Source organism: Myotis lucifugus, unplaced genomic scaffold, assembly GCF_000147115.1.
Source record: "Myotis lucifugus unplaced genomic scaffold, Myoluc2.0 scaffold_3, whole genome shotgun sequence".
Classification (NCBI taxonomy): domain Eukaryota; kingdom Metazoa; phylum Chordata; class Mammalia; order Chiroptera; family Vespertilionidae; genus Myotis; species Myotis lucifugus.
Window position 1 is genome coordinate 26,195,059 of NW_005871051.1, and position 21,291 is coordinate 26,216,349.

The following is a 21,291-nucleotide window of genomic DNA, read 5'->3' on the forward strand; positions in this document are numbered from 1 at the left end:
CCACCATCTTGGTTTCTCCTCCAACTCCATTTTAAAGTGGTTCCATCCTATATAATAAAGAGGTAATATGCAAATTAACCCTCACACTGTCATGCCATCACAAGATGACTGTGCCCACAGCTAAGGCCTGGTTCCCGTAACACAAGATGGCTGCGCCCATAATGGAGGCAGGGTTCCCTTAATGAGCCATAATGAGTGATCAGCAGGGACCTGAGGCTGTGTGGCGCTGGGCCAGGGTGGGGGACCTGAGGTCGCGTCCCCCACCCAGGGGCTTGACAGGGGACCTCAGGCCACACCCCAACCCAGTGGGGCTTGACGGGGGACCTCAAGGCATGCCCCATGCCCTGGTTGGGCTTGACAGGGGATCTGAGGCTGCACCTGCCACTTGGCACTGGGCCAGGGGACCTGAGGGTGTGCCCCCAGCCTGGTGGGGCTTCACAGAAATGGTGCCGGCCGGGTCTGGATCTCGCCCAATGGGGGTGGGGCTGGCCAGGTCTGGGTCTCGTGCAATTTTGAGAGACTTGACTCTGGGTCCTGCGCACACCCCAGACTCTGACAAGAGGAAGATTTTCATATACATTTTACTAATTTTCTTTCATCTCTGACACTTCTATTATAGAGAAAAGGCAAATAGCAATATTAAAATATTTCCTCAAATTAATTTCCTTTTAATGTGCATGAATTTCATGCACTGGGCCACTAGTTTATATATAATTTTACAAATTTCCCTTTTGTTTTTGGGTTTTTTTGTTTTTTGTTTTTTAGAGTTTTTATTATATTTTATTTTTTAAATCTAAATTCTTTATTGTTGAAAGTTTTACATATATCTCCTGTTTCCCCCTTTCACCTCTCCCCAGCCTGAAGCACATGCCTTCACCCCCCTACTGTCTGTGTTCATTGGTTATGCTTAGATGCATGCACACAAGTCCTTTGGTTGATCTCTTAACACCCCTTTCACCCTCCCCAGTCTTCCCTCTGAGGTTTGACAGTCTGTCCTATGTTTCTATGTCTCTGGATCTATTTTTGTTCATTGTTTACATTGTTCATTATATTCCACAAATGAGTGAGATCATGTGATACTTGCCTTCTCTGACTGGCTTATTTTGCTTAGCATAATGCTCTCCATGTCCATTCATGCTGTTGCAGATGGCAAGAGTTCTTTCTTTTTTATAGCAGCATAGTATTCCATTGTGTAGATTACCACAGTTTTTTAATGCACTCATCTGATGTTGGACACTTAAGCTGTTTTTAAATCTTAGCTATTGTAAATTGTGCTGCTGTGAACATAGGGGTGCGTATATTCTTTCAAATTTTCCCTTTTGATCAAGAATTTTCCTTGAGAGCATCACTGATTAATTACCAGCAAGCAGCACTGATCAATTAGGGTGGGAGGGGGCAGGGGTGGGGTAAGAGATTAACCAAAGGACTTGTATGCATGCATATAAGCATAACCAATGGACATAAGACACTGGGGTGTAGGGGAGGCCAGGGGATTGTCAAGGGTGGGGGAAAAAAAGGAGACATATGTAACACTCTTTGTAATAATTTAAGCAATAAAAAAATTTTAAAAAGGCATCATTGATTTTCCATTGTCAGATGTATTAGTTTGGGAATGTTATGCTATTTTTGGTTCCTCATCACCAGGAAAACTCATTTCCAGAATTCCATGTCCCACATAAGAGAGTACTTTTCTCTTTTCTTGGGAGCCTTAGGCCACATTTAAGCAACAAGAGCACCAGAACAGAGGAAAACTTTGCTGTCATGTTTCTTTAGGGGAAAAATCTGTAGTTCCTTGGAAGAAGGCTCTGGAGATGACAACAACAACAAAAATATATAATGTACAGTGTAGCTTCAGGACAAAGTGATAGTTTTTCCAGATTAAGTTTGAATGAGAACTTAACAAGAAGGTGAAAAATGCCATGCTCATACACTTCAGGTAGAAATGGCCATTCAAGACTTTCATAGAATGTACATTAGGTTACACATAACTATCCAGGCCTTTAGATTATCTGATGGTCTGGGAATTTTGAACCACCAATCCTCGGTACATTATATCCATTGGGTTTACTGAAGATAAATTATTCTTTTACCTATTCAGTGACTACTTTAAATAGCAGTGTCTCTAACATTCTCTATGTGTCTAGAGTTACTCAATCTTCAGTACCTAAAAGAGCTGGCAACTTCCAACCCATAGGTTCTATCTTTATCCATGGGTACAACACTTTGCATCAACAAGGTTCAGTTGCCCCTATATTTTGTGTCTCCTTGATGAAGAATCAAAGTGACCCAAGTGTCAGATCTCAGGACCCATTACTACCTCAGTGGATCCTCTGTGCCTCCCAGAACTTCCCTTACTGATGGAGCTCCCAGTTTCTCAAAACTTCAGTGTAACTCTTGGCACCACAAGACAGCTTCCTGTCTCTTGATGACAGCCACTTACCTTTCTGGTGACAGCTGCTGTCTTGTCAAACTATCTGAAATACTCAGCAAGAACTATTATTGGTTTTATGCTAGTATTTGCTAAAGAGATAACAAGTAATCTATTTTTCTACATGGAATAATACTCATTTATTTACTCATTCACTATACAGTAATTGAGTGTGTAAAACATGCCCAATGTTTATTAAAGAAGATTGAAACAATATCCCTGACCTCAAGAATTGTTTCAACTTCATTGTTTACCATGGAGGAATAACTAATGGGAAGCAGGGTATTCCAGGATCTCCAAAGAGGCAGGCAGTGACATGTCGATTTCCAAGGTCATTTTCCAATGGATCATCCTTGTCTATGACCTCTCTGCACCAGGTGGAGATAAAATCTGAGACTGCATGAAGGGAATAAGGCCAAGTCATTCTATTGAACAAACAAGAGCAATGTAAGTGTTGTACCCAGTATTCAGTTTCCTGTGAAAAGTTGGCCATGTTTTCATCTTGGGATTAGGATGGAAGGAAAATGATGGTGAACTTCTAGAAGAAGAATTGAAATACAAAGGACCTTGGATTCAGTTTATCTTAGGGTGTTAGACCCAGTCTCAATGTTAGACCCTGTCTCAATCTCCATTAAGTACATGATTCAGGATTCTCTGGAACACTGAACAGGAGCTGTTGGCAAGATAATCCTTGAGCCTTGAACTTTCTCATTTATGGCCATTTTTAAAAGAAATGACAAGAATTCTGATTCCCCCAAGATAAAATTTTTCACCCTAAATCCCAGAGTGACTTTCCATCTTTTATTAGTTTCTGCATGAAGAGAAATAACATAGCTGTTTTGCAAATTACTTTGCCCATTTGTTTAAAGATGAACATTTCTGATCTTTGTGAGTTGCTAACCAAGATATAATACAAACTTTGAAAAACAAGCCACTTTTCTCTGTGTATTGAGGTGGAACCATTCATTAGGGTCTTAGCATCCCTGGATTCTACAGAGATGTATTCTCAGGTTTGTGGTCAAAGGTGAATGTTTTATGAAATGGAAGCACCAGGAAAGAACATATAAATTTAGTGGGTGTGGGGACATTGTTTTGCCTGGATGAGTTTGGGGTGTGCTTTAAGGGCCCAGGAGGAGATACTGGGTGAGCATAGGGATGTGCACAAATGCAAAAGACAGGCTGGACATTTGGGAGCTGGAGACATAGTGATGTAACTGCAACTTTGAGAGTGATTTAATCATCTGGGTCCAACCAAATAGCCAAAGATTGAAACCTATGATGTTCTGTCTAAATGTTAGAGGAGGAGAAGGACAGGAAAGGAAACAGATACAGCAGTGAAGCTGATGAAATAAATCCAGGAGAGTGATGGTACTGACCACACGTGTTTGGAGAAAGGAAAAATTGTCATGGCAGAGAAAGGTGGACACTGTCATCCCTACCTCTTCCTGCTCCTCAACGGACCACATTCCCTCCACCCAGCACTCATCAATGGGGGGCCAGTCCCCAAGTCAGTCTCATTTGTGTCACTCAGATGGTCACAAAAGGGTAGGAATTTCTCCAATAGACAATGGGATAGACAGGATGTTTCTATCTGGGTTAGAATAACCCCCAAGTTATTCTCAAACTGCCTGGATTCTCTCAGGAGGCAGAAGCAGGTAAGCAACCAGGAGCAAATATAGTTCCTAATAGTTCCTGATTCATATGTAAATGCTGATTCTCATTTAAAGGAAAGAATAAAGTGGTTTTCTGTTTTAATCATCTTCTTTTCACCCCATTGGTAAAGAAGGGATGTACCAGACAGTTTGGAGGACAGCAAGTAATGGTATGTGTCCCTGGACAGGGGGATTGACAAGTGTGTATGAGTTACATATACGCCCAGATGCAGGCCTCTCCAAGGTTGCCCTCATGAACAGAGGCAGCAACCACAGGCTGTGGGGGGTGAGGTGGCACCCTGATTTCCCTGGGAGGTTTGAACAATTCTGTGGGTGGCAGGGCACTGAAACCTATTATTCCAGGATGGGCAGGATACACAGAAAGCTCCCCTGGAAAAGGTCAGACAGGTAAACAATGCTCCTTGCCAGGGGACCAGGTGTAAACCTGTTTATCTTGGAATATCAGGTTTCACTGCCCTGTCAGCCACAGAAGCTCTGGTTTTACAGCAAAACCTTTCCTAATCACAAAGGCCACTCCTCCTGAACTTCACCACAGACCAAGAGTTCCTTTTCTGAAACCTCCACTCCATGCAGTTGGTTCACAGCTCAGGGAGAAGCACATAACTGTCCATTTAGGTTCCCACAAAGGCAATGAGTTCCAGATTCCCACAGCGCTGGTCTTCAGGCTCTCACTGGGGATACAGACATTGTTTTATCTTCTAGCTAAAAAAACCAGAGAAAAGCAAGATCTGCTGGGAAGAAGGAAAGCTCTTCAACTGCAGTCGTTGTTTCAGCTTCTTTCATGAGGACTGTCACATCCCACCTGTGGATCCTAAGAGGTTTGTGAGATGCAGACCCCTCTCCTTCTATGGACCTTCTTCCTGCCATGCACACTCCCAATGCAGAGTCTCTCCTTGTCTTCTGATGGGGAAAGAGCAGGGTCAGGGGTACAGGGTCCAGAAGTATGATGCTGGGAGCTGTTTAAAGATAGTCAACAGGAGGGTAATGTTCCCCTCTCTCCCCAGGGAGGGTGAGACTAGTGGCTGGGTCCTTTCCTACATACCACTACTGTCCTTTTCAGAACTTTCCCACCTCGGATTCCTGTTCACAGGAGAGCAAATGCTAGTTGTTTGTGTTCTGTGCTTATTCAGAAAAGGCAGGAAACAAGGACACTTTTCCTCATTTTCCATGTTCTCAACAGGCTGATAGAGGCACAAGGCCCCCAGAGATTAAGGCCCACTCTTTGACACTCTGGCTTGGTGGGCAGGGCTCCTTGTGCTCCCAGCAGCTCTTAAAGGAAAAGGGGATCCCATCACTCACCCAGACACCATCTTCCACCCAATAAACTGCTGCTGCTACTCTAGGGAGCAGGGTTTTCACATGAGTGTCCTGGAGAATCTGGGAGGTGACCCCTCATTCCCTGGTTATGCCTATCAGCCATTCCTGAAAGGAGGTCAGTGGCAGCCATGGGAACTGAGGTGTTTCTGGGGCTTGCCTTGCTTACTTACACCTGAAATTACAGGATCCATTGGAAATGTACCTTCTGCACAATAGAAATGTCTTCAAGAAGTCAGCAGTGTTGCAGTGAATCTGAAGTCCTGGAGAGACAGATGGGGCCAGAAGAGAAGTCAGTGAGTTGAATATAACCCAAGACATCTCCTTTCAGCTCACATAAGAAAAGTCATTGGTGAGGGCAAGGGTTTCAAAGGGTTTTTTCTCTTCTGACCATGCCTCAACCACATTGAAAACTCACCAGAACCTGCTTACAGAAAAAAAAGAAAGAAAAAACTTAGCTATTCCATATTAGGAGCAATCCCTGTTCGGGGAAACTTCCAGAAGATTACTGTGGTCATATATCTGTCTGGGCATGCATATGGGCTCATTCTCTCCAAGCTGCTTTTCATTCATAGTCTCCTTCTTTTGCAGAAATGTGAATTCATAAAGGTCTATTACCATTTAGAGAGCAACATGTTTCTGAATATTCCACAAGAACATTATGTGAGTAACAACAAACCATGATTACAAGCTTCAGTAATGTTACCCCACCTTGACATGTTCACTGTGGGATCTGTGTTATGAAGCCCATGGGAGGGAGAGCATGTGAGCTGTCTTTCTATTTACCTTGAATTTCCACTGGATTTTATGGGAATCTACAGAAGGCAGACATTGAACTGTGCCTGTAATGCTCCTATTGGTATATTTTTCCCCAGGTTCAAAAGGCTTCTCAATGCCTAGAGAAACTTAGGACATTGGACAAAATCAAGAAGAGTTGAATTGAGAGATGTTACCTCCAAGTGGAGGAGTTTGTGTTGGACATGGATTGCATTTTTGAGGACCCCAGGATAATTGGCTCTCTCTGCTCCCATTTCATTTTCTTTCCATTAAGTCACTCTGACCACATTTCCTGGTGCTAGGAAATTTTAAAGATTCCTTCATCCTATGGCAAGCCTATACAAGCAAGGATTCAGGAAGTAACTGGGTTTTTTAATTGAGGATTTAAGCTCACCAGAGAGAGTAACAGTGAATAAGGAGTTGTGCCTGCAACCAGACTCCAGGCTCCTGAGAACTCATTCCTCTCCTCAAAGGTGACAGGTGTCCACTGAGGACAGTGGTGTCCTCCCTGTTCCAAACCTAAGGAGAAAATTGCTTCCTAAAGTCATGTTATCCTTCTTACCTCTCCCCAAATAAACTCAATCAGACCTCTCAGAGGCCCCAAACTGCAGATTCCTTTGCATATAAATGAACCATATAACATATCACCAGAGGGGAATAGAAGTGGGCACCTAAAAGGAGGATCACTGATTGTACTTCTGTAAAGTTTGATTGTTACTAAGACCTTAGATTGCTTTTCGAACTCTCACTGAGAGAAACAACCCAATGCCAACGACTGAGAGTCCTCAGTGTAGTAATAATTCCCCGTTTCTGTCTGGACAGCAAGGTGTAATAACACTCATAGGAAACAAAAATTACTCTTAGCTGCTTGAGTTCCTGACTTAGCCTGGTTAATGTAACTTAGGTGTTTAAGACAAGAGTCCTGAACTTTTCAAATTTAAGTTGTCTAATGACACTGATATTGAGTGTCATTATATTTGTCTGTGTGTTGCTTTATTTCCCCAGCACAATGACTCAGACCTAACAGAGGAGGAACTTAACAAGAATTTCCAAGACATCTTTGCTATCCAGAAAACAAATCAGAAAAGTTCACTGGTATAGTGGATGCTGTTGATACCTTGGAAAATCCTGCTTTCAGGCAGATTTCTCATCCCCCAGCTGCTATGAGTGTTGGTTGCTGATGCAACCTCTCCCCAATGTATTGCTTTTGGCTAAATGGAGGCAGAGTCACTTGAAGGTTACATCTCTTTGTGCTGGGGGTTCGTTTCCAGCACCAAGTCTGAACCAACCATGTGAAGTGATTCATGTCCCTGTGCTATGACCACATCCTTGCTTAGCATTTCTCACTGTGGTATCCTGCTTCGCTTATCCCTCCTACACATGAGAGAATTCTCACAATAAATCACTTAATGAAGAAACTTTATCTCAGGCTTTGCTTTTATGGAACCCAACATCACATAATCATCTTAGCAAGCCAGCCTTAAGCATGGAGTTCTGAGTTGGATCACTGTCTAGCCAGATGATAACAGATAGAATGTTGATAATCCATGGGGTACTAAAACAGTGCTGTTGCAAAAATATTCCCCTGTAGGAAACTGAATGAGATATAGAGGAAGAGGTACTGATGCAGTGGTCTAGCATTTACAAAGAAATAGTAACTATAAGAACTATATAATTAGACGGCTATTACTATTTAAAAACCTTTTTTAAATATGGTTTTATTGATTTCAGAGAGAAAAGGGGAAAGGGAGAGATAGAATCATACATCAGCTGTACACCCCCTACTGAGGATCCAGCCCACAACCCAGGAATGTGCCCTGACTGCAATCCAACTGTGACCTAGTTCATGGGTCGACACTCAACCACTGAGCATACAGGCCTTGCTAGATGGCTATTTCTAAGCTCCTTTAAAGTGTTTAAAAGAGTGCATGACAGGCTCCTATATAGTAACTAGAGGCTCAGTGCACAAATTCTTCCACCAGTGGCGTTCCTGGGCTTGGCTAGCAGGATCAGGCTGAAACTGGCTCTCTAAAACCCCCAAAGGGTCCAGGATTGAGATAGGGTGAAGGCCAGACCAAGGGACCCCATGGTGCAGAATCAGGGCCAGGGAGAGATGAGGGAGGTTGGCCAACTGTGGAGGGACCCCAGGAGGGCTCCAGGGCGTGTCCAGCCCATCTTGCTCCATCCTGATCAGCCAGGCCCCAGCAGCAAGCTAACCTATCTGTTGAAGTGTCTGCTCTCTCCCGGTCAGTGCACATCATAGCGAGTGGTTGAGTGGCCTTAGCATTCCATTAGCCTATTACACTTTGATTGGTTGAATGGCCAACTGATGGACCAGACACTTAGAATATTGGGCTTTTATTATATAGGATTACCACCTGCAACTGGAAGGTACACAATATGGAATTCTGGTACAGGCCCTCATTTTAAGAATGACCGAATTCCTGCCCACCTTGAGTGTCTCAGTTGGTTGAGCATCCTCCTGTGCAGAGAAATATTTGTCAGTTAATTCCCTGTCAAGGCACATACCTGAGCTATGGGTTTAATCCTGGGTCAGGATGTGTATGGGAGGCAACTGATTGATGTTTCTCTCTCATATCTAGGTTTCTCTCTGTCTGTCTTCCTCTGTCATGCCATGTGCTCAGGTGAGGATTTAAAAATAATTTAAAAAGAATGATAGAACTTAAGAGAGGACTGAATTCTAAGCTCAGGGTGGCCTCTTGTGCCAAAGTCAAATTCCTGATAAAGAAAGCATGAAGCCACAAAACTCAGAGTGGCTTTCTGAGAACTCTGAACTCTATATCCTTCTGAATCCATGGTCCTGCAAAAGAGACCCCTGACCCTGTTGGTATACAGAACACTGCCTAACCCATCATCTTGCTTGAACTAAGATGCAGAGTTATCTCAGCATGACCAAACTAGGAATATACTAGATGAGCCTGCTAGCTGAAGAGAAAGTGTACTCCAACAGAGCAGCAGGTCTAACCCACATGTACTAACAGCAGCCAGGAGATTGTGTGAGGAAGTGAATCCTGAAAAAACTATGTTAGAATATAAAATATGGATGGGGGATTCTCATACAGGCACACTCTCCTGGGCCACAGAGCTTAATTAGCCTGGCAAGGTCCAAAGGCAATGATTCTATATGCTCCCAGGTGGCTCTTAGAGGCTTGCTATAGCACAGTGCACACCAGATGAAGTGGAAGCAGAAACACAAGACTTTCCAGGGCTGATCATTTAGAGAGGGACCCAAAGTCTTAAGAAGATATTGTGGCTCTACTCTCTAAAACTAGATATTCCATCCATCAGGTTACTGCGTCCTCATATGCCTCAGAGATACCACCTAACAAGGCAATAAGAAATGCACTGCTGAGACAGCAGCTGCATCCTTGAAATGCTCAGTCCAGACTGTCCTATTTAGGTTGGAAAAGTGTAGGAATAATTTACAGAGCTGGATTCCCTAATAACAAATTCAGTGACAGGTCTCCAGAATAACTGAAGCTAAGGTGCAGTATTAACTGATGATTAATTTGTATAATGGGCAGCAAGCTTAGAATCACAACCAGGTACTCTGGCCCATAGATGTCTATGAAAGTAGCTACTAGAAGACACTATTTTTACAGGCAAGACACATGAGCAGTTAACCAGGATATTGCTTTATATATGTCATCAAAAGAGATTATAGATGATCAGATGGTTGAAGTGCTACTTCAATGAAAAGACAACATTCATTGCTCACTTTCCAGACCTCAGCCAATTCTTGACCCAGAAGCTGTTGATGGCAGTTCTTATAAGAAAGGACTGTGCAAAGTACACCATAGTAATTCCCTGAGTTCTTCACTAAAGGCACCTTTAGCCATTTATTCAAGTAACTATATGTGAGACAAACAAAACTCACAGAAATTTTAAGAGTTATTGATACAGTTTTTGAGTTGATACCTTGGGTCCCAAGACACCATAGTGGCCCCTGTTAGACTACATGGAGATAAGGTCAGGTCCATCCAACAGTGAGTCCACTCAATCCATAGAGCCACCCAGCATTCATTTCCCAAACACCGAACGTATAATCAGGACAAACAAATTGTTTTGTTAACCATTCTTTTCTTAACCTATGAAATAACAATGACTGTCCTAGGAAAGACCAAATGAAAGGCTCTGAAATAGAACTTTTACATGGAGAACACAGTAGACTAAAAGTAGTATAGCATTTCTTAGGAAGGAGAGAATGACAGAGGTTGGTGCCGCTGCAAAGATTGAAGGATAAAAGGGTTATAATCCCCTTTACATCTCTGTATGTTTTAGCAATATGGTTTAGGAAAAAACTAGGTGCTTTCTGGCTACTAGATAACTACTAGAAACTTAAGCAAAGTTGGGGCTTATAGACTCAGCAATGAGACCTTAGTAGACTGCATTCTTGCTTGTAGTGGTCCCTAAGGTGAGATCCCAAGTAGTAGCTCTGCCCTTCTGAGGACCAAGTCAATGGTTCCATCTAGCCAGAGCTCAGTTGGGAGTTTTATCTGATTTGGGTCCTCAGTCAGAACATACCAACCAAGGAACCCATTCTACTACCATGCCTAACCAGAGAAGCACTGCAGGGTATAGCTCCAGTTCTAGTCATTTAGAAGGCTTTATCAGAGAACCCAGGCAGCCATGGTAGCAAGCTTACAGTTCTGTTGATCTATAGAACCAGATCTATAACTCTGTCTAGCAGCAGAACCCAGCCTGTAACACTGAACAAATTCAGAGTCCAACCAGTGGCACCACCATACCACAAAACACAGCCTGAAACCTCATTCAACATGAGGTGATTGCTGAGCTCAGCAAGTAAACTCATCAAGCCCCAGAGCTCAGCCAGCAGTTGTGGCTGATCAAGGAGCCCAACCTATAAGTCCACCAAACCACAGAGCTCAGCCATCATCCAAGCAGCAACCTCAGAGCACAGGCACTAGCCTTCCCAACTGAGACTCTGATGACATGCCCCATCTTCCCACTGATGCTACCAGCTCTCCTGTACTGTATTTCAACCTGAGCTGACTAATGAAGGAATTTTCCTGATGAAATGAACCTGTAGGTCTGGAAGAAGAGATTGCTTACATATATGCACTGATACTAACACAAGAAATCAAGGATCATGAAGATTCAGGAGAACAGTACACTAAAAACAACTAAAAAGCTTTAATAACTACCCCTAAAGAAATGTGGATAGATAAATTATCTGAAAAACACTTCAGAATAATCCTATGAATGAAATTCAATGAACTACAAGACATTATAGACAACTCAATAAATAGAAAAACAAATGAGCAAAATAAGAAGTTCACCAAAAAGAAAAAGAAACTATAAAATTATCCTAGAACTGAAGAATACAATAACTGATTGAAGAATTCAATAGAGAGATTTAACAGCAGACTCGACAAATAGGAGAAAAAAATCAGTGCACTAGAAGATAGGTTATTTAGAAGTATTTATTTAGAGAAGGAAAGAAGAGTGAAGAATGCCTATAGGATTTGTGAGACATTATTAAGAAAATCATATACTCACTAGAGGCCCACTGCATGAAATTTGTGCATCGGTTGGGTAGGGGGGCATGGAGAGTGGTCCCTCTGCCCGGCCTGCACCCTCTCCAATCTGGGACACCTCAGGGGATGTCCACAAGGATCAGGCCTAAACCAGCAGTTGGACATCCCTCTCGCAACCGCTCACCTGCCTGCCTGCCTAATCACCCCTAACCCCTCTGCCTACAGGCTGATAACCCCTAACTGCCTCTGCCTCCCTGCCTGATGGCCTTACTTCTCCTCTGCCAGCCTGATCACCCCTAACTGCTCTCCCCTGCTGGCCTGATTGCCCTTAACCGCTCTACCTGCCTGCCTTCCTGATCACTCCTAACCGCCTCTGCCTCAGCTCCGCCACTGTGGCTTTGTCAGGAAGACATCTGGTCTATCTGGTCTAATTAGCATATTACCCTTTTCTTCGTATAGATTATGGGAATTTCAAAGGGCAAAAGTTAAGAAAAGGTCAGAAAGTCTATTTAAAACAATAATGGCTAAAAACTTCCCATATTTGGGGAGCAAAATGGACTTTCAGTTTCATGAAGCCCAATGGACCCAATAGGTAGAAACTGAAAAGGGCTACACAGACACACTTTACAATTAAATTTTCAAAAGTCAAAGCCAAAGAGAGAATTTTAAAAGCGGCAAGAAAAAGGTGACTTATCACATGCAAGAAAGTCCCCATAAGACTATCAGTGACATCTGAATGGAAGCTGCTCCTGCTGAGGCTGCTGAAGCCCCTCTCTTTGCTATGCCCTTTGTTCCATGTCCCTCCTCTGTCACTGCCTCTCCTGATTTTTAGGGTTCCGGGCCCTATAGCTCCAGCTACTTCCCTGTTTTTGGTGTCTATATACAAACAAGAGGATTCCTATGGGTTGCCCTTCCCCTGGCCTCCAGGTGCTGACTAACTGTTTTTGTTCTCCATTCCTCTGCCACATGTTATGATGGCTGAGATTCACTGTCGGGCTGCAGGAGGAGGGAGACAGTGTCTGAAAAACACTCAAAAAGTTACTTTCATTTCACATTTCCCCATTTGGGTGGAGCCCTCCGTTGGTGGTTTTACACAGTTCCTGCTCAGGGCTTTGCAGCCACAGCCGGCCTAGGCTGGGGAGACTGGAAGGATCAGAGGTCCAGGCAGGGCCCACGGCAGGACAATGGCCAGTGGGGGCAGCGACCTCAGCACCAGGTCAGTCTCTGTCTCCCTTCCTTCAATTTTCTCTCTGGCTGTGCTGATGCTTTAATGTGTATCAGTAGACACTCGTCTAAATCTTGACATCCGTCCTGCTTTACAAGGACACTTATGTGCAATGTAATGAATTGCAGGAATATATAGTGAAGGAATTGAATCTTAGAACTGCGGAGAGACAACTGTGTTGTGATTTCAACTGCCACAACCCAGAGGACTCTTGTCTTACAGCTACTGCTCAGCTGGCAGCCCATCTGGACTCTACTGTACTTTCTGACGCTTAGAGACAGTGATTTGTTCTTTTCTCATGACCTATGAACCTTCTCATTTCCCTCAGGCCTCCTCTGACTTCACCTAGGTCATTTCAACGAAAGAACTTTAGAAAATACAAAATTCAGGGTGAACACATGAAATTTTCAAATCTGGGTGCCTTGGTCTTATACCTGATCTGGGGACAGGTCAGCTACGGGTTTATTCTTGTCTATGCCTGGGGGTCTGGATTCTTTCTCCAGGGATCTTGACCTAAAGGAGTAAAAGTAAGAGGAAGGACCAAGAAATGAAAGCCTAGTGCAGGCTGAGTATTTTCATCTGTACTTTGAGTTTCTCCCCTATAATGCATTATACCTCTGACAAGGAAAAGGCCAAAAATTCAATCTTTTTCTTTTGTAATCGGTTAGAAATAACATTACTTAATATGTTTAACTTTTTTAATACCGAAGAATTATATTTAACCTCTTGTTCATAAAGTTTCAAATGACATGCAAATGTGTAGAGGGGAAAGTCCCCTTCACGTGCCACCCACCTGAAGCTCTCAGTCCAGGTCCTATTGAGCGTTGGGGGCGCATATCTCTTTCTCTGCATTTACACATATAACTTATTTTCCTAAATACATAATTTGTGTCTTGTTTTTAAACAAATGGGATTTTATTGCATTTTGCCTTTTCAGTTATTTTAGTATTGAAAATATTAGAGACCTTTTCACTTTAATAAACATACTGATCTCCCTCATTCTTTTTTGATATATTTTTATTGATATCATAGAGGGAGAGGGAGAGGGAGAGAGAGAAACATCAATGATGACAGAGAATCATTGATCGGCTGCCTCATGCATGACCCACAGTGGGGATTGAGACCACAACCCGGGCATCTGCCCTGACTGGCACTTGTCATTTGCTGATTTGTTGATGATAGCCATTCTGACTTGTGTGAGATGGTATCTCATTGATGTTTTGATTTGCATCTCTTGTATGAATAGTGACTTTGAGCATGTTTTCATATGTCTCTTGGCCTTCCTGATGTTCTCTTTTGATAAGTATCTATTTTTTGATTGGGCTGTTTATCTTCCTGTTGTTAAGTTGTATGAGTTCCCTGTAGATGTTTGAGATTAAAACCTTATCTGTGATAAGACTGGCAAATATGTTCTCCCATGCAGTGGGCTTTCTTGTTGTTTTGTTGATGGTTTCTTTTGCTATGCAGAAGCTTTTTATTGTGAAGTAGTCCTATTTGTTTATTTTCTCTTTAGTTTCCAATGCCTTAGGAGCTGTATTGGTGAAGATATTGCTTTGGCATATGTCTGAGATTTTACTACCTGAGGATTCCTCTAATATTTTTATGGTTTCCTGTCTTATGTTTAAGTCCTTTATCCATTTTGAGTTTATTTTTGTGTATGGTGTAAGTTGATGGTCTAGTTTCATTTTTTTGCATGTATCTGCCCAATTCGGTTTTCCCAACACCATTTATTGAAGAGACTGTCTTGGTTCCATTGTATGTTCTTGCCTCCTTTGTCAAATGTTCTTCCATCTGTTTATGTCTTCCTCTATCTCTTTTTTCAGTGTCTTGTAGTTTTCTGAGTAGAGGTCTTTTACCTCTTTAGTTAAGTTTATTCCTAGGTATCTTAAGTTTTTTGGTGTGACGGTAAATGGGATTTTTTAAAATCTCTCTTTCTGTAAATTCACTATTGATATATAAAAATGCCATAGATTTCTTGGCATTAATTTTGTATCCTGCTACATTGCCAAATTCATTTATTAAGTTTAATAATTTTCTGATGTGGTCTTTAGGGTTTTTTTATGTACAGTATCATGTCATCTGCTAATGACAGTTTTACATCTTCTTTTCCAATTTGGATACCTTTTATTTCTCCTTTTGTCTAATTGCTATGGCTAACACTTCCAGTACTATGTTGAACAGAAGTGGTGAAAGTGGGCATCTCGGTCTCCTTACTGTTCTTAGGTGAAATGGTTTTAGTTTTTGCCCATTGAGTATGATGTTGGCTGTAGGTTTGCCATATAAGGCTTTTATTATGTTGAGGTATGATCCCTCTATTTACCAATATTGCTGAGGATTTTTATCAAGAAAGGGTGTTGGATTTTGTCAAATGCTTTTTCTGCATCAGTGGATATGACTATGTGATTTTTATCTCTCAATTTGTTTATGTGATGTATCACATTTATTGATTTGCGGATATTGTACCATCCTTGCATCCCTGGGATAAATCCTATTTGATCATGGTGTATGATCTTTCTGATGTACTGCTGGATCCAATTTGCTAGAATTTTGTTGAGGATTTTGGCATCTATGTTCATGAGGGATATTGGCCTGTAATTCTCTTTCATTGTGTTGTCTTTATCTGGTTTTGGTAACAGGGTAATGCTGGCTTCATAGAATGAGCTTGTAAGTGTTCCTTCCTCTTGAATTTTTTGGAATAGTATGAGGAGAATAGGTTTTAGTTCTTCTTTGAATGTTTGGTGAAACTCCCCTGTGAAGCCATCTGGCCCCGGGCTTTTGTTTGCTGCAAGCTTTTTAATGACTGCTTCAATTTCCTCCATAGTTATCGGCCTACTGAGTTTTTTAGATTCTTTCTGATTGGGTTTTGGAAAGTTTTATTTTTCTAGGAATATGTCCATTTCCTCTACTTTGTATTCTTTATTGGAATAGAGTTGTTCATAGTATTTTTTAACAATCCTTTGTATTTCTGTGGGGTCTGTTGTTATTTTGCCTCTTTTGTTTCTCATTTTGTTTATTTGGGTCCTCTCTCTTTGCTTCTTGGTGACTTTGGCTAGAGGTTCATCAATCTTGTTTATCCTTTCAAAGAACCAGATCTTGGTTTCATTGATCTTTTGTATTGTTTTTCTGGTCTCTATGTTATTTATTTCTGCTCTGATTTTTATTATCTCCTTCCTTCTGCTCACTGTGGGCTTTTCTTCTTGCTCTCTTTCTAATTCTTTGTTGTAGAATTAGATGATTTATTACCATTTTTTCTTGTTTTTTTTTTTTTTTGTTTTTTTTTTTAGATAGACCTGTAGAACCAAATATTTCCCCCTCAGGACTGCATTCACTGTGTCCCATAGGTTTTGGATTGTCCTGTTCTCATTGTCATTCATTTCCAGGATGTTTTTAATTTTTTCTTTGATCTCTTTGGTAACACAATCATCATTTAATAGCTTACTATTCAGCTTCCAAGTGTTATAATTTTTTTGAGTGTTTTTATTGTAGTTTATTTTTAATATTATGTCATTGTGGTCTGAGAAGATTTTGATATGATTTCAATCTTCTTGATTTAGGAAAGACTTTGCCTATAACCCAATATGTGGTCTATCTTTAAAAATATCCCACGTGCATTTGAGAAGAACATATATTACATGGCTTTGGAGTGAAATATTCTGAAGATGTCAATTAAGTCCATCTGGTTTAGTGAGCCATTTAGGATTGCGTTTTCCTTGCTGATTTTTTGTCTAGAGCAGTGGTCGGCAAACTCATTAGTCAACAGAGTCAAATATCAACAGTACAACGATTAAAATTTCTTTTGAGAGCCAAATTTTTTAAACTTAAACTATATAGGTAAGTACATTGTTATTAACTTAATTAGGGTACTCCTAAGGCTTACGAAGAGCCACACTCAAGGGGCTAAAGAGCCACATGAGGCTTGCGAGCCGCAGTTTGCCGACCTCTAGAGGATTTACCCAGTGGTGTCAGTGGGGTATTAAAGTCCCCTATATGATTGTATTGTTATTGCTCTCTCCCTTAATATCTTCCAGGAATTTCTTTATTTATTTGGGTGCTCCTGCATTGGGTGCATATACGTTTACAATAATCCTCTTGTTGTATCAGTCCCTGTAGTATTATGAGGTGTCCTTCCTTATCTCTTGTTATGGCCTTCACTTTGAGGTCTATTTTGTCAGATATAAGTGTTGCTACCCCAATGTTTTTTCATTTCCATTTGCCTGAAAGATATTTTTCCATCTCTTCACTTTTAGTCTTTGTTAGTCCCTTGTTCTGAGGTGGGTCTCTTGTAGACAGCATATATATGGGTCATTTTTTTTTTTATCCACTCAGCCACTTGATGTCTTTTGATTGGAGCATTTAGTCTGTTTACATTTAAAGTTATTATTGACTAGAGGTCCAGTACATGATATTCATGCATGGTTGGGGGGTGGGTGTTGTCCCTCAGTCCAGCCTGCACCCTCTCCAATCCTGGATGTCCAACTACTGATTTAGGCCTGATCCCACAGTTGGACATCCCTCTCACAATCCAGGACCACTGGCTCCTAACCGCTCACCTGACTGCCTGCCTAATTGCCCCTAACTGCCCCTGCCTGCCCGCCTGATTGCCCCCAACAGTTCCCCTGCCGACCTGATCTCACCCCCTAACTGCTCCTATGCTGGTCTGATCACCCCCTAACTGTTCTCCCCTGCCAGGATTGCCCCTAACTGCCCTCCCCTGCTGGCCTGATCACCCCAAACTGCTCTCCCCTGCTGGCCTGATCACCCCTAACCACCTCTGCCTTGGCCCCTGCCACAATGGTTTTGTCCAGAAGGATGTCTGGAAGATGTCCAGTCTAATTAACATATTTCCCTTTTATTAGTACAGATAGGTACTTGTTTGTAGTCATTTTTGTGTGTGCCTGTGTTCCTTCTTCCATTTTTATCTTTTTGTTTTACACCAGTCTCTTTAACATTTCTTGCATTGCTGACTTGGTGGTGATAAAGTCCCCAGCCTTTTCTGGTCTGTGAAACTCCATATTTCCCCTTCAATTTTGAATGATAGCCTTGCTGGATAGAGTATTCTTGGATTCAGTCACTTGCTTTGCATCACTTTGTAAATTTCTTCCATTCCTTTCTGGCCTGATGTGTTTCTTTTGAGAAATCATTTGATAATCTAATGAGAGATCCCTTGCACATAAATTTCTGTCTCTTTCTTACAGCCTTTCAGATTCTCTCTTAGTCCTGAACATTTGCCATCATAACTATGATGTGTCTTTGTGTGGGTCTTTTCAGGTTCATCTTGTTTGGGACTCTCTGTGCTTGTGTGACTTTTTTCTTCCCCACATCAGGAAAGTTTTCTGACATTATTTTTTCAAATAGGTTTTCTAAACCTTGTTCCTCTTCCTGTCATTCTGGCACCCCTATTATTCATGTGTTGCTTTGCTTTATGTTGTCCCAAAGCTCCCTTAGGCTCTCCTCCTGTCTTGTAATTTTTTTCTCCAATTGCAGTTCAGTTTTGTTGTGTTTTGCTTCCCTGTCTTCTAATTTGCTAATTCAGTCCTCCACTTCTCCTAGTCTATTGTTGAAACTTTCTCTGGTGTTTTTTTATTGAAGCTATATCACTCTTTATTTTTTCTTGATTCTTATATAAGTTGTTGATTTTTTTCATCCATCAGTTTATGAACTGTATGGCCCTTGTTCTGGATTCTTTTTCTGATATATTGCATGCCTTCGTTTCACTTAGCTGCTTTTCTGGCAATTCCTCATTTTTTTTCCTTTGGGGGTTTCTTTGTCTCTCCATTTTTGCTCTCACCAAATGATGTTGGTGTCGAGTCATGTAGAATCTCACCAAATTTACCTATAGATGCAATGCAAATCTAATAAAATCCAAATGACTTTTCTTATACACATGGGCAAATGGATTCTAAAAGGCATGTGGACAACCAAAAGACCTAGAAAAATCAAGACTATATTTTTCCAATTGAATTCAAGATGTCTATAAGCTATAGTTATCAAGCCAATTAAGATAAACAAATAAATCAGTCATGCAGAATAGAATATCCAAACTAAGACCCATCGGTTTTTTAATATTTTCATAAACTTGGGGTAGGAAGATATTTCATAGATAGCACACTAAAGATATTAAGCACAAAAGAGAAAGAATGGGTAGATTGGAAATTATCAAACATTTAAAAATCTCTCCTCAGTAGGAAAAAGACAAGTATCACATGATCACACTCATATGTGGGATCTAATTTACAAAATAAGCTGATGAACAGAGTGGATCCAGAGACTTTAAGCATGAAACAGAGTGGGGAACCTCAGATGGAATGAGGGGAAGGTGAGTGGGTGGGAGATAATCAACCAAAGACCTTGTATGCATAGATGCATAACCCATGGACACAGACAGTAGGGTGCTGAAGGCCTGGGGCAGGAAGGGGGGGCAGGGACAGGCTGGAGGAGGTCAGTTGTGGTGGGGGGAGGGAAGGGGACATATGTAATACTTTCAGAAAAAAATGTTTGAAAAAAAAGATATGGTTAAGAAAAGGAAAGGCAAGCAACAGATTGAGAAAAAGTGTTCACAGTACACATATTAAACTAAATACTTCTATCTGCAAGATAAAACAACCTTCTACATACCCATAAGTAAAAGACAGCCCAATAATATCAAAGGGCCAAAGACCTGAACAAGCACTTCACAAAAGAAGGTATATGAATTTCTAATAAGAATATGAAATTGTGTTCAACATCATTAGTTATTAAAGAAATAGAAATTAAAACAATAACAAACTTCAGAGGGAAGGCAGGGGAGGGTGGAAGGGGACAAGCAAGAGATCAACCAAAGGACTTGTATGCAAGCATATAAGCATAACCAATGGACACAGAGAGTAGGGGGGTGAGGGCATGTGCTGCGAATGGGAGCAGCTGGGGAGAGGTCAATGGAGGGGGAGGAGACATATATAATACTTTCAACAATAAAGAATTTAAATTATATATATATATGATACCACATCACACACTAGAATGGTTACATTCGCAAGGCTACTTCTAACAAATTTTTAAAACAGTTTGCTTCAAAACTGTTAATGACACTCCTACACAGTGACCCATCAATTACACTCCTGATTATTTCCTCAAGGGAAATGAGAACATGCTACAGAAATATTCATACCAGAACAGCAGCTTTATTCACACTTGTCTTGCTCTAGAATCAACCAAAACGCCCTTCAACAGGAAATTGAATAAATAGATGGTAGTAGACACAACAATGGAATACCACTGAACAATAAGAGGAACAAACTTCTAATCACCCAACAACATGGATGATGAGCAAAAGAAGTCAGGCACATAGCATACGTGATATATTATTGATCTATGAAATCCAGTCACAGGCAACAGGAACATATGGTGGTAGAAAGGACAGTAATGTTTGCTTGACTTCATGTTGTCAGGATGCAAGTTGAGAGGTGAAGGGTACATTGCCCTACTCTCCATTTTTCAAATAACATGATAGTTTTCAGCAACATGTCTTCCTTTCAATCTCCTCTGCCTTCAAGATTCCACAGGACACACTGGTTGCTTTCCTGATTGCTGGGAGCATGCTCATCCTACAAAGCATTTAATGCTCCCCTGACCATTTTTTTGTTGTTGTTGAAATCTCTCATTTACTCATTGCCCCCTGCCATTCTCTTCGTCATTGTGAAACCAATTATTTATTTTCCATTTTAGTAGCAATTCTCATACAAGAGAAGACAGATGCTTCTCTTCAATCATCTATCTTCAATCACCTATCTTTAAAAAGAATGCGTAGTTTCCAGAATTTGACATAATAAGGTGACATTATTATTTCCTGATGAATATTGGGTACTGGAAAGAACCAATAATTTTCTTCTGATTTCAAAAAGGAAACTTATGAGTCTTCATGATTTTCAGGAATACAAAATGTCTACTAAAACATTATTGTCAGAGCAATAAAAAAGATCAACTAAGAAGCAAAATTACAGACTCAGGTTTACTACTACTTTCACAGGAAAGAGCAGCACTTCTGAAATTCAGATGCCTAAAAAGATTCATTACATGCAACAATAGCACAGATAGATATATATTAACACAAACCAGAAATACTAGGAAAAAATGATAGATATTCTTGTGAAATTTCAGTTTATGTCTTATCAGATCATTAAAACTACATCTTTCCATTTATGTACTAGCTTTGTAATCCAAGATGGTATTTCTCTTAACTGCGGTAGGTCAAAAAGGGAGCACCTTGTTTTTATTTTTTTCAGATTTATTTTCTCTTAGTTGTTAATTAAAATGCATTTTAAGCTTACATTCCATTATTAATCCATTGTTTCATTTTTCTCTGTGGGTGGCCAGTTT

At 41.0% G+C, this 21,291-nt stretch overlaps 2 protein-coding genes across 3 annotated transcripts in view; both read left to right on the plus strand.

Annotated features, from left to right (window-relative positions):
• The window catches only part of LOC102425711 (nuclear body protein SP140-like protein), a 310,769-nt gene that overhangs the window by 108,945 nt on the left and 180,533 nt on the right, over nucleotides 1-21,291 (plus strand). The gene's annotated exons all lie outside the window — the stretch shown is intronic.
• Nucleotides 12,813-21,291, plus strand: part of LOC102426655 (nuclear body protein SP140-like protein) — a 46,185-nt gene continuing 37,706 nt past the window's right edge. For both annotated transcript variants that reach the window (XM_023762217.1, XM_023762219.1), the window contains exon 1: nucleotides 12,813-12,927. In XM_023762217.1, the coding sequence (XP_023617985.1) occupies nucleotides 12,896-12,927 (32 nt within the window). In that variant the 5' untranslated portion in view covers nucleotides 12,813-12,895. The remainder of the gene's footprint in view (nucleotides 12,928-21,291) is intronic.